Raw genomic sequence first — 13,259 nt, forward strand, 5'->3', positions numbered from 1 at the left:
GAAAAGAAAATGTAATTTTAAATGAGGATGCGTAGAAAAGCTTTGGGGTGGGAGCATTTTCTTGAAAACCAGTGGGATATTTCTTGAGAAAACAGGTGCCCAGTTAAAAATTAGCCTCACAATGACAGAATATTTGCCAAAATTGGCATAAAGATACATCAGGAATGTTGATACACATTATAGTAATGAATAACATCCTATCCTTTGGCTTTCTTGATACATTTCCATGCTGAGAGAAGCCAATGCAGATCTGCCAGTTCAGTAGATCCTATTAGACAGCAGCAGCCCCACTAACATTGAGATATTATGTTGCATGCTAAAAGTTATTCAGAGATATGCTTAACTACTTTGTTAGAGAAAAGCTTCAGAAAGTAATCCAAGGTTTGCAAATTGCTCTATTAACACACCACCAATTCCTCCAATTTATTTAAATAACTTGCCATCTTTTTTCAAGGACTTTCTCAGTACAGCTTTTATTTTTTCTCTGCTCTGATTTTCTCTTACAGATTTTTTAAAATCATGCTTACCAGTGTACATCTTAAAGGCAGAAATACTCCATTTCAACCTAGATTAAAAAAATTACGTGTAGAACCAAAACATTTTAAAGTCTTTGTTACTCTTAATGGTCTTAAGACTCTATGTAAACTTCTTATGATTTTCTTTTGCTTCAGATATTCAGCAGGAAACGTCTAACACAGCTGGATAATAAAACTTCACCCATTTGTATGTGCATGGACAAAAGGACTGTTAATCATAATCTGAAAATCCCAAAGCAGAAATAAAAATAGCGACTGGATAATCCATCCACAAAGCGTTGTAATGTCCCAAGGCACTTAGCAGTTTTCAATCACAATGTTTTGGTTTGAGAACAGGCTCTTCATTTTAAGTCAGGAGGGCTTTCATCACTTCCTTTAAATGAGGATGCCCAGTTTCAAGACTGAGAGCCCATTTATCCTCAGCACTCTCATGGCAACTCAGCTACTGCTTTCCTACAGGCTCCAGGCCATTCTGACTTTCCCTGTTTCATAAACATCAGGGTTCCCTCGCCATGAGATGGATGCATGACAGGACAGTGTCAGTGTCCACACAAGCACAGACTGTATCACCATTTACTTTCAGTCTGGTCATACAGGAAAAAAGGGACAACAGTGCATGCACCTCATTCTACACTAAGCTATACTGCCTACTCTGATGTAAGAAGAACCCTAGACCTTTAGATCTACAAACAAGTACTTTCTTTATAAATATATATTTCACTTTTTTATGAGTAAAGGCAAAAGAAGAAAGGAAAATATATTCTTATTTAGACTTCTGTATTTATTAGTATTTAACTCTATGTTCCAGAAGCTGAACCAGACTGAAGGTGTGGTCCTAAAAGACTATGCAATGCTTCTGCTCTTTGGTTAGCAATCACAGTGCTCTACTGAATAATAAAACCATTATAATGGACCTGTATCAGCTGAGTACTGCTGTACTAGATCTATTATTTGACCCTACCTGGATAGTTATTAATTACAGGATTTGTAACTCATTTAGCAAGCACAGTTGTTTGATCCAAGGCAGAGGACTTAAGGGGATGACAATTCCATTTCTTACCAGCATGGATCAAGTCTCTAGTATAATTTTGGTCTATTCTAAGCTGCAGCCTCCACCACCTATTCTACAGCACAGATAAGGATTCACAATTGTTCCAGTCTATGGCACAACATATGGTCTTCAAACACCTGCTGGTTGGACTTGTCAAAGGCTCCATTGCAGACTGGGCACTCCAGAAGATGGCCCTGCACGTGGGCCTCGTAGTCTCTTGTTTCAATATTATCAGGAAAAATGCAATTGCATATGGGACATTTCCTGATAGAATCCTGGAGTACAAAGGAAATGCAAACAAAGACAATTTTAAATTTGTATTTGTATTCTTTCTTCAAAAAGAAAAAAAAAAATTGCTAGTCAGATATCATCAGCTTTGGGCAAGTCTTTCTGACTTGTAATACATTGAAGTTTTCAAATGTCTCCAAGCTTCTCTAAATAACACTTAAAACTCCTAAATGGCACAAGTCAATGTTTGCACTACAAAATAATAAGGTATTTAGCAGTTGCTCATTCTGACATTTGATGCTGCCAAAAGCTGTTCTTTAAAGATTAAGGTGAACAGAACTTCTCTTCCCTGACATGTTACTAATTCCACAGACTAAGTGTACATGGTTCCATTTTACTGTCCATTATATTACCAGGACTAAAACAATAAATGGACAACCAGCTACAGAACTGAACTTGGTGCTTCTCATTTTCAACTACTAATTTTTGTCTGTATATCACTAATTCATGTCCATTCATGTCTCCTTTACTTACTATTCCTGTGCCTCTTGCCCAATTTGCTCCTGCATCTGGGGAAAAAAGAAGAAAAAGTTCATTCAGCCACTTCAAACGATTAACAGTGCAATAACTAACATGTAATAACAGTGTTAATAACTAATAATTCTTGAAATGTGAGGCTGTGGCTCTGGATCTAAACCTCTACATTTAGGACTATAGAAACTGGACATAAGCTACAGAACTCGCTGTCCCACTGACAAGGAGCTAAGTGATGGCTCTCTCTTTCTGCAGAAAATGACAGACTGCTGATGACTTAAACCAGCTCTTAACATCTGGCAGCATTTTGCAGCTGCCAAGTCGTCTGCAAACATGCAAAGCTACACAGGTTAAGAATGCATTCTCCACAGCATCCAATTTGAAAGGGAGGACAGTTGGCTGAGACCCTTACTGCTGTGTATTTGTGGTATCAGACAGAGTGTAAAGTATTCTCACCATGATATGGATTTCCAAATACAAAGTCTTCAGGAGCTGGAACAAAAGCTTGGGCTTGTGAAGCAACAAAAGAGGAAGAAACGTCTCTAGGCTGAGAGAGATGCCTCAGGAGGGAATCATTCTCTTTCCTTAATATCTGCAAACGGACAGAAGGGCAAAATTAATTTCCAGGAGCTCAGGAGACCATTTCAGTGAGAACTTACACACTGAACTAACACAGCTCTTCTTAAACCAGAGTAAAAATCGCTCTTCAGTTTTCAGATAGTTCAGTCTTAGTCCTGCTTGACAGAAAGTGAAGAAAGGAAGTGCAAGGATCTATTCTGTGGCCTGCTCAGGCAGACAGGATGACTGCAACAGAGTAATACATTTTAAAAGACAGAAAAGAATCTTGCAGTTGTAAAGGCACAGGCAGCAATCTGTTTGGTGGAGGGGTCAGTGGAACTGAACACTAATGGACAGATTTGTGTCATATTCAATGCGTGAAAAACGTAAGGACTTGTGACAAGTTCTCACCTGATTTTCCCCATCAGCCTCCTTCTTTTTTGCTTGCAAAGCCTGAAACAAACGCTTCTGCTCTTCCAGCTCTTTCATTAAGTCACTGTTTTGTTGCTATGAAGGAAGAGTGTTATTAGCTAAATTGTGGGACACTGGCAAACAAAAAGATGACAGCTCCAAGCACTGTTCACGCATACAGGCAGCTTCTAACTGCATTTATTCCCAACAATTAAACCTCTTCAAACAAGAGTCTTAGCATTTTGTAGATTTTGACCTAGGGCAACTCTGTGTCACCAACCACTTAAGCTCTGTATTTTCATTACAGCATGAGAGGATGATGTGACCTCCGGAGGGGTTGTACAACACGTCAAAGTGAGAGGTTAAAGAAAAGGATTCTACCCTGGCAGGTAAGAGCCCTCCAAGCTTGACACATTTCCTGGTACTCTGACATCTGCATAGACTGTGGATAGTAAGTACATCCTTAAGAATGAATCTTGGATTAAATCTTGGATTAAATCAGTAAATTAGGTAAGCTAGAGACCATAGGGATTCTGCAGTCATTCTCAAAGTGTCACTGTAAGAACCCTGAACATTTGGCATCACAGCAGAGGTAATCACATCTATTTTAGGCACCTCATTTTTGAAGTCAGAGGGGGCTTAAAGTAAATGTCAACTCCCCTAAACAGACACCAGCAAATTCTATACAATATAGCAGAGCTCTGTACTCAGCACTTTTGAGACACCCCCCCCCAGCTGCACCCCTAGAAATGCTGGACACCTGTTCATTCTGCAGACGAAGTGTCAGCTTGGCCTCTGATCCCTTCAAGTGCTCCAGGCACTGTTTAAGTTCTTTCTTTTGCTCGTCCTGATCAGAATTCCCAGAGTTTCACAGGTAGAGTTGCAAAGAGAAATCAAAGAAAGAAGATGTCAGGTCAGGAATGTGAGGCAGAACATTAAACTACAGAACAGAAACTTTATATTGTAAAGGTTGTTTCATGGCATTCTGACTATATTCCATCTTTTCATTTTTTTTTTATTATTAAATGGCAAATCTACAGCAGTAAAAATGAGAAAGGGACAAAATGTAAGCATACAGGAAACCAGCAAGGTTGCTGCCTTTCACCAGTTACTCATCGGCTTCCTTTTGGAGCTAAAAGCAACTGCAGATAGTCTAGGCAGATTGAAATTGTTTTATTTATACAAGTCTCCACCCTGAAACAGTTTTGCCTAGTTGTAACGATTTGCCATCAGCTAACTATCCATTCTGAATTCCCACCTATCTGCTTCACCAAAAAAGATGAAGACAGAGATTGAATTTTCTTGCTACAGAGAATCAGAATTATGAAGTCTACTTAGACAGGCATCTCTTCCAAAACTAAAATGTATGTGTGTACTACAAGAATCTGCAAGGTGGTGTGTTCACAGAACTACCTGTGTGGACACCCATAGCACCATAGAGATTTCTCCTTGTCATGAAATCTCCTAGACTTTTCCTAAAATTGAACTGTATTTCTACCTAGTCACTGCAAAAGACACCATTGAGCTTCTTCCCTGGCTTCCCCAAGCATCCTAATATTCAGGGAAGGTTTTACCTTTTGAGTAATAGTCATGCATAACTGGTTATTCTCTTCCTTTAAACTTTCACACTGCTTAGTCTTGTCATGGTCCAAACGAACCAGCTCTTCAATTTCCTTCTCATAACTCAGAAGTTGAGACTAGGAAGAAAGAAGAGTGGGCAGCAAGTGAATACAAACAGTTATGACTGAGAAGCACAGGATCTTTTAGGTGCATGAAGCAAACCTCCAGAACCTGTGGCTGACCATCAGAGACTGTCCATAAAAGAAAAGAAAGGAAGCTATGTGTTTTCTACCTGCAGTTGATCGACATGATCCAGGGCTGTTTTCAGTTTGGTTTCCAGATGTTCCTTTTCAGAGGTTACATTCTGAATTTGCTCCTTGAATCTGTTCAAAGCAAGTCAAAACACACCACACTTTCACAAGTGGAAACTTAATCCACAGCAGCAAGATGTTTGCTTACATGGAATCCTGTTTAAATTGATCTTGAAGATACACTTACTGGTGCAGTTCTGCCTCTCTGCACTCATTCAGCTCCTTCAGGTGTTTATTTTCCTGTTTCAGGGAATTCAGCTCCAGCTCCAATTTTTCAGTGCTGCTCCTAAGGGACTCCAAAACATTTTGTAGCTCCTGAAAATCAAAAATGAGGTCAGTAGGAAGAAAAAAATGGGACTCAGGCAATAGACCTCCTCTGCACTGGAACTGCAAAATGCAATGCTTCCAGGCAGCCCACGTGAAGGAGGAAAATCTCTCCTTTGTATCTTTCAGACCCCGTTTTGTTTACACTAAGCCCTGAGCAAAACTGAAAGAGAAAACAGGAACGTTAGGGAACAGGGCTGGGCTGGAAATTTCTGCAGAACCTACCAAACATTTTTGAATATGTTCCTGAACCCCACCTCTGATGATGCCTCTTGTTCATCACTGTTATTATTATTGTAGCAGAGGTGTTGTACCTCTTGTTCAATGATTAAACAGATAATACAGGAAGAAAGCACTTTCATTTTCTCCCAGAAGCATACAACAGAGCATGATCTGACTCAGACTTTTTACCTTATCTTTCAGAATTAAAGCTTCTGACTTCATATATGAACTTTTGTTGTACCTGTGTCTTCTTGAGGTCTTCCTGCAGATCTGTATTTTGTTTTTGGAGACTTGCACAGTTGGCTTGCAGCTCCTCATTTTCTTTAAGCAAATTCTTGTTTTGTTGTTCAATCTCTTCCACTTCTCCCTGGCAAGCAAAGTTGTTTAGTTGTAGTGGAAGCATAAAAAACACTATGCTCCAACTGCAAAATAAATGTGCATGGCTTCACAGCACCTCAGTTATTGTCCACGTGCACACGTTTACTCCCATCTAATGGAAGGCAAATAAAAGCAAAGGCAGGAAGAAGAAGGGGACGAGAGGATACACACCTGTGTGGTAACCACCAGAATATCATCCTCAGTCTCTGCTCTGAACTGGAAAGGCACACTGGCTCCACGGATCGTACCATCCTGGTCAATGTAGCAGAACTGGTAGTATTCATCATCTTTGGGCAGGTAATAAGCTTCAGACAAACACAACAACACTGTCATATGCAGCTTCTAATTATTTGAGTCTCTTAACTATCTAGCACAGAAAGTCAGAAGCTAGCAAAACAGACATCTTCAATATTGTTCCTTCACCATTGCTAGTTCTTCGTGATAGTGATTGGAACACAAAGAAAATCATTCAGACAGGATTGCAGAACCCAGTAGATTTGAAGTATTTCTTTCAAGTCTATTAGGCTGGTGGGATTTGAAGTTTACTAAGATATTCTGTAATTCCGAATATAACAGTTGTTAGTGGCAGCAGTGTGGGATTTTATGTGTGCATGCCTGTGTGTGCACCTGCACATATATACCATGAGTGACCCAACCTCCCAGCCCACCTTTGAACTGGATCTGTTGCTGCACAGCAGTATCACCACGGACATCACTGGGCCGAGGAGCCCACATGAATGTGTAATATTCTCGGGTGGTTTTCCATCCCACCTGCAACAGCAAAATTCTTGTAAGGGATTACATACTTCACGTTTATCCTATGGCAATTGGACAGTATTACTACATAGATCAGCTGCTGGGAGGACTTTTGAAACGAAATCCTGACTTCTTAAGAGTTGCAATCTATGCATGAATCGAAGATCCTCACCAGTTTATGCCTTATTCTATGGAATGTGTTAGGTAAGTGAGGGGAGCACTGAAGTAGGAAACATATTGGAAGAGATGGTGCCAGTATGGTCTTTAATGCAATTGTTCTTCACAGATTCTGTGAACCACGGTCTGTTCTGTTGGCCTTGAAGCTGTTCAAGTAACAACAGAGTTCTGGCACTCTGTCCCTGAGCACAAGAAAAATGTTGCACGACACAAGGTTATCACTGAAAATAAATTCTTTACCATGTTCAACCAAAGCCTTAAGACCTTTCCTAATGGTGAAGTATCAACCAAATGCCAAATAATTTGTTTCTGTCAGAAGCTGCCTCATCGTACTTGGTTGCACAGTATTCACTTACCCGGAAGATGCCCACCCAGTCCTTCCCACGAGGAACAATGTTGTGTGTGAGAGTATAGTGACAGGTTACGTCTCCTCCAGGAACATAAAATTTCTCCACGTTGTTAAAGATGACCTGGGAGAAGTGGCCGCTGTCTAAAACGACAGCAGAAGTGGGAGGTTCATCTGAAGTCTCATCCATTGTGGAAGTCTATGAGAGGAGAAAGCATAATGTAATTATCTCATCTTCACGTGCTGCCAGTATAATCGTGTCCAGGAAGGATACGAAGAGGAACAGTTTGGAGTGACAGAGCTGTAAGGTCCTCTACACATGGACCAATGTTTATCAGCAAGGCACAAGGGAACACCAGAGTCCCTACTGCTGTGATGAGACTGCTCCTTAAATTCAAGACAGTTTGTAGATCCTTTTTAGTAACGTAAGACTGACCACTGCTTCCCAGCCACAGTGCCTGGAACTCTAGGGCTGCCCATGTAATGTAACAACCTCTCTCCTGTTTGGGACCCCATAAGCCAGACCCTGCTGACCTTCCTACAGATCTGCTACACAGAAGAGAAGCAGCAAAGCCTTCTAGCAGCAAAAGCATGCATGCATGTCTGCTGGTGGGATTCAGTGCCTGGATGCAGCAAAACAACGCATCCTGCTGGGGAAAAAAAAATGAAGAAGTATTGTTTTTCAGCAAAAATGACAGTGATCTTGCAGAAAAGCAACCCCAATGGCCACACAGGCTGTGCTGATGATACAGCATGCAGTCCATTTCCAGGAAGTAGAGGAGAAAGACATCTTACTAAGATGAAGTTTGTTACATGAACAGTTTTGAAGCAGTGCAGGAAGAGGTCCTGTGAGGCTGGATCCACCAAGGCAATGGTCACAGCCCCGCCTTTGCAGATGGCAATAAGTAAAGGTCAACCCCAGCCCACAGCTGAGGTAATGAGATAATTACACCTCACACAGAGCAATATGGAATATACAACACTTCCTCTGATATTCACGGTCCAACCTCTTTCTGGGGATTTTTGGTTGATTTCCTTTTGCTGTTGTTTTCTCCTCTTTGTAAGCTGCAGCATTCCAAAAATGCAATCTTAGGAAGAAAATGCTTTGATAGCAGCCTTCTGATACTTATAAACAGGAAGAAAATCAACTTTCTACACGAGTAAATAGCGATAAGACAAGTGGGAAACTTTTAAAGTAAAATAAGAGATTCAGATGAGATGTCAAGGGTAATTTATTCACTGAGAGGGCAGAAAGGTGCTGGCCCAGGGAAGGGCAGACACCCCATCCCTAGAGGTGTGCAAGGCCAGCTTGGATGAGGCCCTGCCCATTCTGATGTAGTGGATGGCAGGGGGGTTGGCACTACGTGATTTTTGAGGTCCTTTCCAACCCAATCCATCCCATGATTCAACAACAACAAAAAACAACCAAACCCTTCTTAAGTGAGGCTGATTTCCAGCTGCAGGCAGGAAGCTGATGTGCCAAGTTACATGCCACGGCTGGTGCTCTGACTGCAGCCCCTGTTAGCATCCCTACGTAAGCCGTGGGGTGGAACGGGGTGCCGCTCCCAGCTCCACCGGCCCAGAGTCTGCACTCACTGCCGGGAATCGAATGTGAAAGCATCTCACCAGTAAGCGAGCCCCGTCCACAATCAGCCTTCCACCCTGCACTGAAAAAAAAACGGAGGGAAGGAAGAGGGGGACAACGGGATTGCAGGGCATCCCCAGGACCCCACACCCTGTCCCGGCTCACTTACCGACAGGCACGGCTGGAGAGCTCCGAGGAGGAAGCGGAGCACCAGGAAAAGCAGAACGCTCCTCCGCAGGCTCTGCCGCCCCGCCCAGGGTCGCCTCCCCAGGCTCGGCCCCGCCTGCACTGCTGGGATTTGTAGTTCGGTGCCGCGGCGCAAGGACCGCCCTCGATGCGGGGTGCTTCGCTAAGCAAAGCCGCGCTTCAACAAAACGCAAGGACGAGTTTCAGTGTTCGAAGGGACCTTTATTTATGGAACGGGAAACAGGAGCGGCCGCAACAGCCTCCGGTGTACCGGAGAGCAGCGTGAGAGGACGGCCGAGCCCGCGCCGCAACGACCGCCATCTCCATGGTCAGCTCTATGATTCGAGGAGCGGCCCGCGCGCCTCATGATCCTCTGGGAGACCTCCAGGCCGCCAGCCAATCGCAGAGCGCGTAGAGAAAATAACTAACCAATGGAGGCCCGCATCGTAACACAGTCCTCCCGCCCCATGCTGCTATCCCGGATGCTGGTGGGAGGAGCTTGCCTGGCCGCGGCCAATGGGGAGCGAGGATGTTGTCCCAGAATGCCGCGCGCTGCGTGTAGCGGTAGCCAATCGGCGCGGAGGACGCTGGGGGACACGGCAAGGTGAGCGGGGTGGGGGCGCGCTCTCCCTTCAGAGCCGCCGCCGTCGCAGCCCGGAGTGGACGCCGCGCAGGTGGGGTCCGTGTGCGGCCCCGGGGCTTCGAGCGGCACCGCGGCCTTGGTCCTGGCCGGTGGGGTGTGCCCGGCCGGGACCGTACCCTTTGATGGGACTGTGCTGTCCCTTTGCTCCGTCCGGGACTCGGTTGTGCTGAGGTGGTTTTGGGGTGTTTAGAATGAGGGAAGGGAGAAATGCGGATCTCTAGATCTGTGGGGTTGGGCCGCGAGGAGGATGTGGCAGCACTGGGATTCCTAATTCCTTCTTGTCGTTATTAGTAATAGGTAAAGCAAGATGCAGACGACTTCTTTGGCTCTCCTCAGCTCTCCGGCTCTGGTAAGAACTGTCTGCAGAGGGGTGTAATGGTGTTTAGTGGGGCCGTGTGGCTGTGGAGGCTTTCCCAATGGGGCAGCGATCAGAACTCTGGGCGGTCCTGGCTGAGAGAGGGTCCCACAAAGCCATTTTACACGTGGATAATAAAGGGGGGGGAACAAGGTGACCTCTGGTGACTGCAGAGTGATGCCCACTGTCCCTGCAAGCATTTGTTGGGCTGTGAGCCCAACAGCAGTGTGAGATAAGCAGTTATCACAGAGATGTCATCCTTTTGTCACAAAATAGAAGCTAGGAATGAAACCTCTGGGGTTGTGATAATGGCTGAACTGTGAAGTAACAGCTGTGATCCTGCAGCTTGTGACAGCATTCCTCGTGGGCTGAATCCAACTGGCTAGAGTAGGACTGCTCTAAATTTGTCTATGCTTTTTTCTGTCTTAAAACATTTTGAAAATTTTCTAACACTGTTCTTTTCTCAGAATTGATGAGGGTGCATCTAACTGTAGGAATTAACGATCTGTTTTGCTTCAGTTCCGGTGCTGCTCCAGGGCTCTGGCCAGGCCCGTTTCAGTGTCTGTGTTCAGCAGGCCTGAGGCTCAGGCTGTACAGGTAAGACTCTTTTATGTGGTAAATTAAATTGGCTCCCGTATTTCTGTGCTTGATGTTTTGATGACTCCTCCAGAGGTGGAGGAGTAAGATTTTTACATCATCACAACAGCTAGTAAAGAGATATAGCTTCTAGCCCGGACCAGTGGTAGCTGAGCATTATTTTTTTGCTCTGTCCTGAGTAGATTATAAACGGTGAAAATATGTTTTATTAAGATGACTTCCACATTGATGATTCAATGCCATTAACCTGTTTTCTATGTATCCCACAGCCAGCTGGCGTGTCCTATCCACAGCTGACCCGCCGTGAGTTCCAAACTAGTGCAGTTTCCCGGGATATTGACACTGCTGCTAAGTTCATCGGTGCTGGTGCTGCCACAGTTGGGGTGGCTGGTTCAGGAGCAGGTATTGGGACAGTGTTTGGCAGCTTGATCATTGGCTATGCCAGGTAAGTAAGATGCCAGGCTGGCTTGAATTTATTCCTTTCTAGCGCTAAACTTAGAGGAGAGGAGCTTTTTCTAGTGCTTATGTTCTACTCTATATGTGTAGCGTGTAGAATCACATACTTTAACTGAAGCATTCCTCTGTGGAATGTAAAAGGAATGTTACAATTCATCATTTCATTTAAACAAATAAGAAAGTGCCTGAACTGTTTAAATCCACCCTATACTTACCATTGGGTGATGCAGAAGTTCTGTGGAGCTCTGCCTACTCCTAGAAGGAATGAAACACTAGTCATCAATGGCAACTGGTGCTTGGTACCACCAGGGCAGGTGAAATTAGCTTTGGGGGTTTCACATGGCTACTGGAAATCGTTAAACCCAGGGAAAAATCATGGCTTTTCCATTCCAGATGGTGGCTAGCTGCCATAAATCTGGTTCATCCTCCAAAGCTTGATGACTGTATGGCATAATCCTGGCTTTCTGTGATGTGATTTGGGGTCTGGTTTATTTAGTTGTGTTTTGTTTTTCTCACTGTGGGTCCTTTTTTTTTTTTTTTTTTTTCTACCTTCACTTTGTTGTTTTTTGTTCTCCCCCGTATACATGCAGGAATCCATCTCTCAAGCAGCAGCTTTTCTCCTATGCCATCCTGGGCTTTGCCCTGTCTGAGGCCATGGGTCTCTTCTGTTTGATGGTGGCATTCCTTATCCTCTTTGCCATGTGACAACTTCTGGCGTGGCTGCAGTTTCCATCACTTTGTCCTCGGCGGTTTGAGTCTGCTTTCATCAGAGCGTTCCAGACTGACAATTAAAGAAAAGATTTCTCTAAATAAAGTGGTGGCTTTATTATTTTTTTTTTTTCTTATGTGCTGGTCCATCATTGGGAAAGCCATTGGGGGATATATTAGTTGAAGAGGGTAATATTCTAGATCTGGGAACACCTACTGATAAAGCAGTGGGAATGTGAAATGGTGGCAGCAAGAAGGAGAAATGAAGTCAGCCAAATAAAAGGGGATGTCCTTGAACAGCTCAAACACTGCGTCAGATTTATTCAGTGATCCCAACAAGCATTGCTCTAATAAAGCAAATTCTTACATTTGAGCTGACAAAACATTATTTTCTCCACATAATATTACTGAAGGTTATGGTATTGAAAAGGTGATGGGTACAGGTGAGTGTACAGAGTGTATTAAAGGAGTTTGGATTATAAAATGGCATATGTCCTTGTGCAAGTACACAAGGATATACGTTACTGTACCATCTGAGATTTCGTTAACGAAGAAAGAAAAATGGTTTCAAGGTCACGCTGTTCATAGGCCTCTTCAAAGCTTTGGTTTAAGCACAGGACCACAGACAGTGTTATTTCTTTCTCAACAGTTGCATGCCTCAGCTGTTTCAGAGTTTGGAGCACACTGAGCAAGGAGAAGTTCTGAGGTCTAAGCTGAATCTTGGACCCAGTGTAAGACAGCTGTGCCTTTAAGGAAGGTAACCATGTGGGAAGCTAGTCTGGTTATCAGCTTTAGGTAATTGAATTAATGCAGTGTCTGTGTATACTAAAGCCTCTGAAGTGTGGTTGGGACACGCCTGGGGACACGAATATCAGTAACTTCTCTGTTCCTTTGTAACAGCTGCCTATGCAGTGTGAAAGGAGTTGGAGAAGGGTTTTGATTTCTGCCCAAAAACAACAAACAGACAAATGTCCATTCTGGACACTGCTTGGAGAAAAGGGTCTCCAGGAAGAGCCCAGACGAAACCCACTAGCTGACAAAGAGGAAAGGTTCTATATGTTCAGAGAGGTTGCCAGGTGGGGACAAATACATAATTGCTCAAAGGAGAGGACCCTGTTCTCCATGCCTGGGTTTCTACTCCAGCTGAGGTTTATCTGTTTTAAATGTTAACCATGCTGGATTGCAGTAGCAGAAACCCTTGCTGATAGAGAGGATGATGCACAGCTTAACTTGTGCTTTTATGTTTCCTTCAGTGAGAAGCTAAAGTGCATCACAGACAGCTGTGAGCTGGAGAGAGGCAGATTTCTCTTGAGCATGGGGGAAGCTTATCTGTGCTC

General features: G+C 43.8%; 2 protein-coding genes across 2 annotated transcripts; one reads left to right on the forward strand and one right to left on the reverse strand.

Moving 5' to 3' along the window:
* Positions 1-1,679: 1,679 nt before the first annotated feature.
* On the reverse strand, positions 1,680-7,582 carry CALCOCO2 (calcium binding and coiled-coil domain 2; the record flags this gene model as incomplete). The annotated part of the gene is made up of 12 exons (XM_079547194.1): positions 1,680-1,862; positions 2,350-2,384; positions 2,806-2,941; positions 3,319-3,414; positions 4,079-4,165; positions 4,893-5,015; positions 5,171-5,261; positions 5,377-5,504; positions 5,977-6,102; positions 6,285-6,418; positions 6,782-6,884; positions 7,403-7,582. The coding sequence occupies 12 exons, from the start codon at positions 7,580-7,582 to the stop codon at positions 1,680-1,682; spliced, it is 1,422 nt and encodes a 473-aa protein (XP_079403320.1).
* A 2,513-nt stretch (positions 7,583-10,095) lies between these two features.
* On the forward strand, positions 10,096-12,028 carry ATP5MC1 (ATP synthase membrane subunit c locus 1). Its single transcript, XM_079547161.1, has 4 exons — positions 10,096-10,155; positions 10,681-10,758; positions 11,028-11,203; positions 11,805-12,028. Exons 1-4 carry the CDS (start codon positions 10,114-10,116, stop codon positions 11,917-11,919), a joined length of 411 nt encoding a protein of 136 aa, XP_079403287.1. The 5' UTR covers positions 10,096-10,113; the 3' UTR covers positions 11,920-12,028.
* The last annotated feature ends 1,231 nt before the right edge of the window (positions 12,029-13,259 follow it).

This window comes from Tetrao urogallus (assembly GCF_951394365.1).
Source record: "Tetrao urogallus genome assembly, chromosome: 26".
NCBI lineage: Eukaryota > Metazoa > Chordata > Aves > Galliformes > Phasianidae > Tetrao > Tetrao urogallus.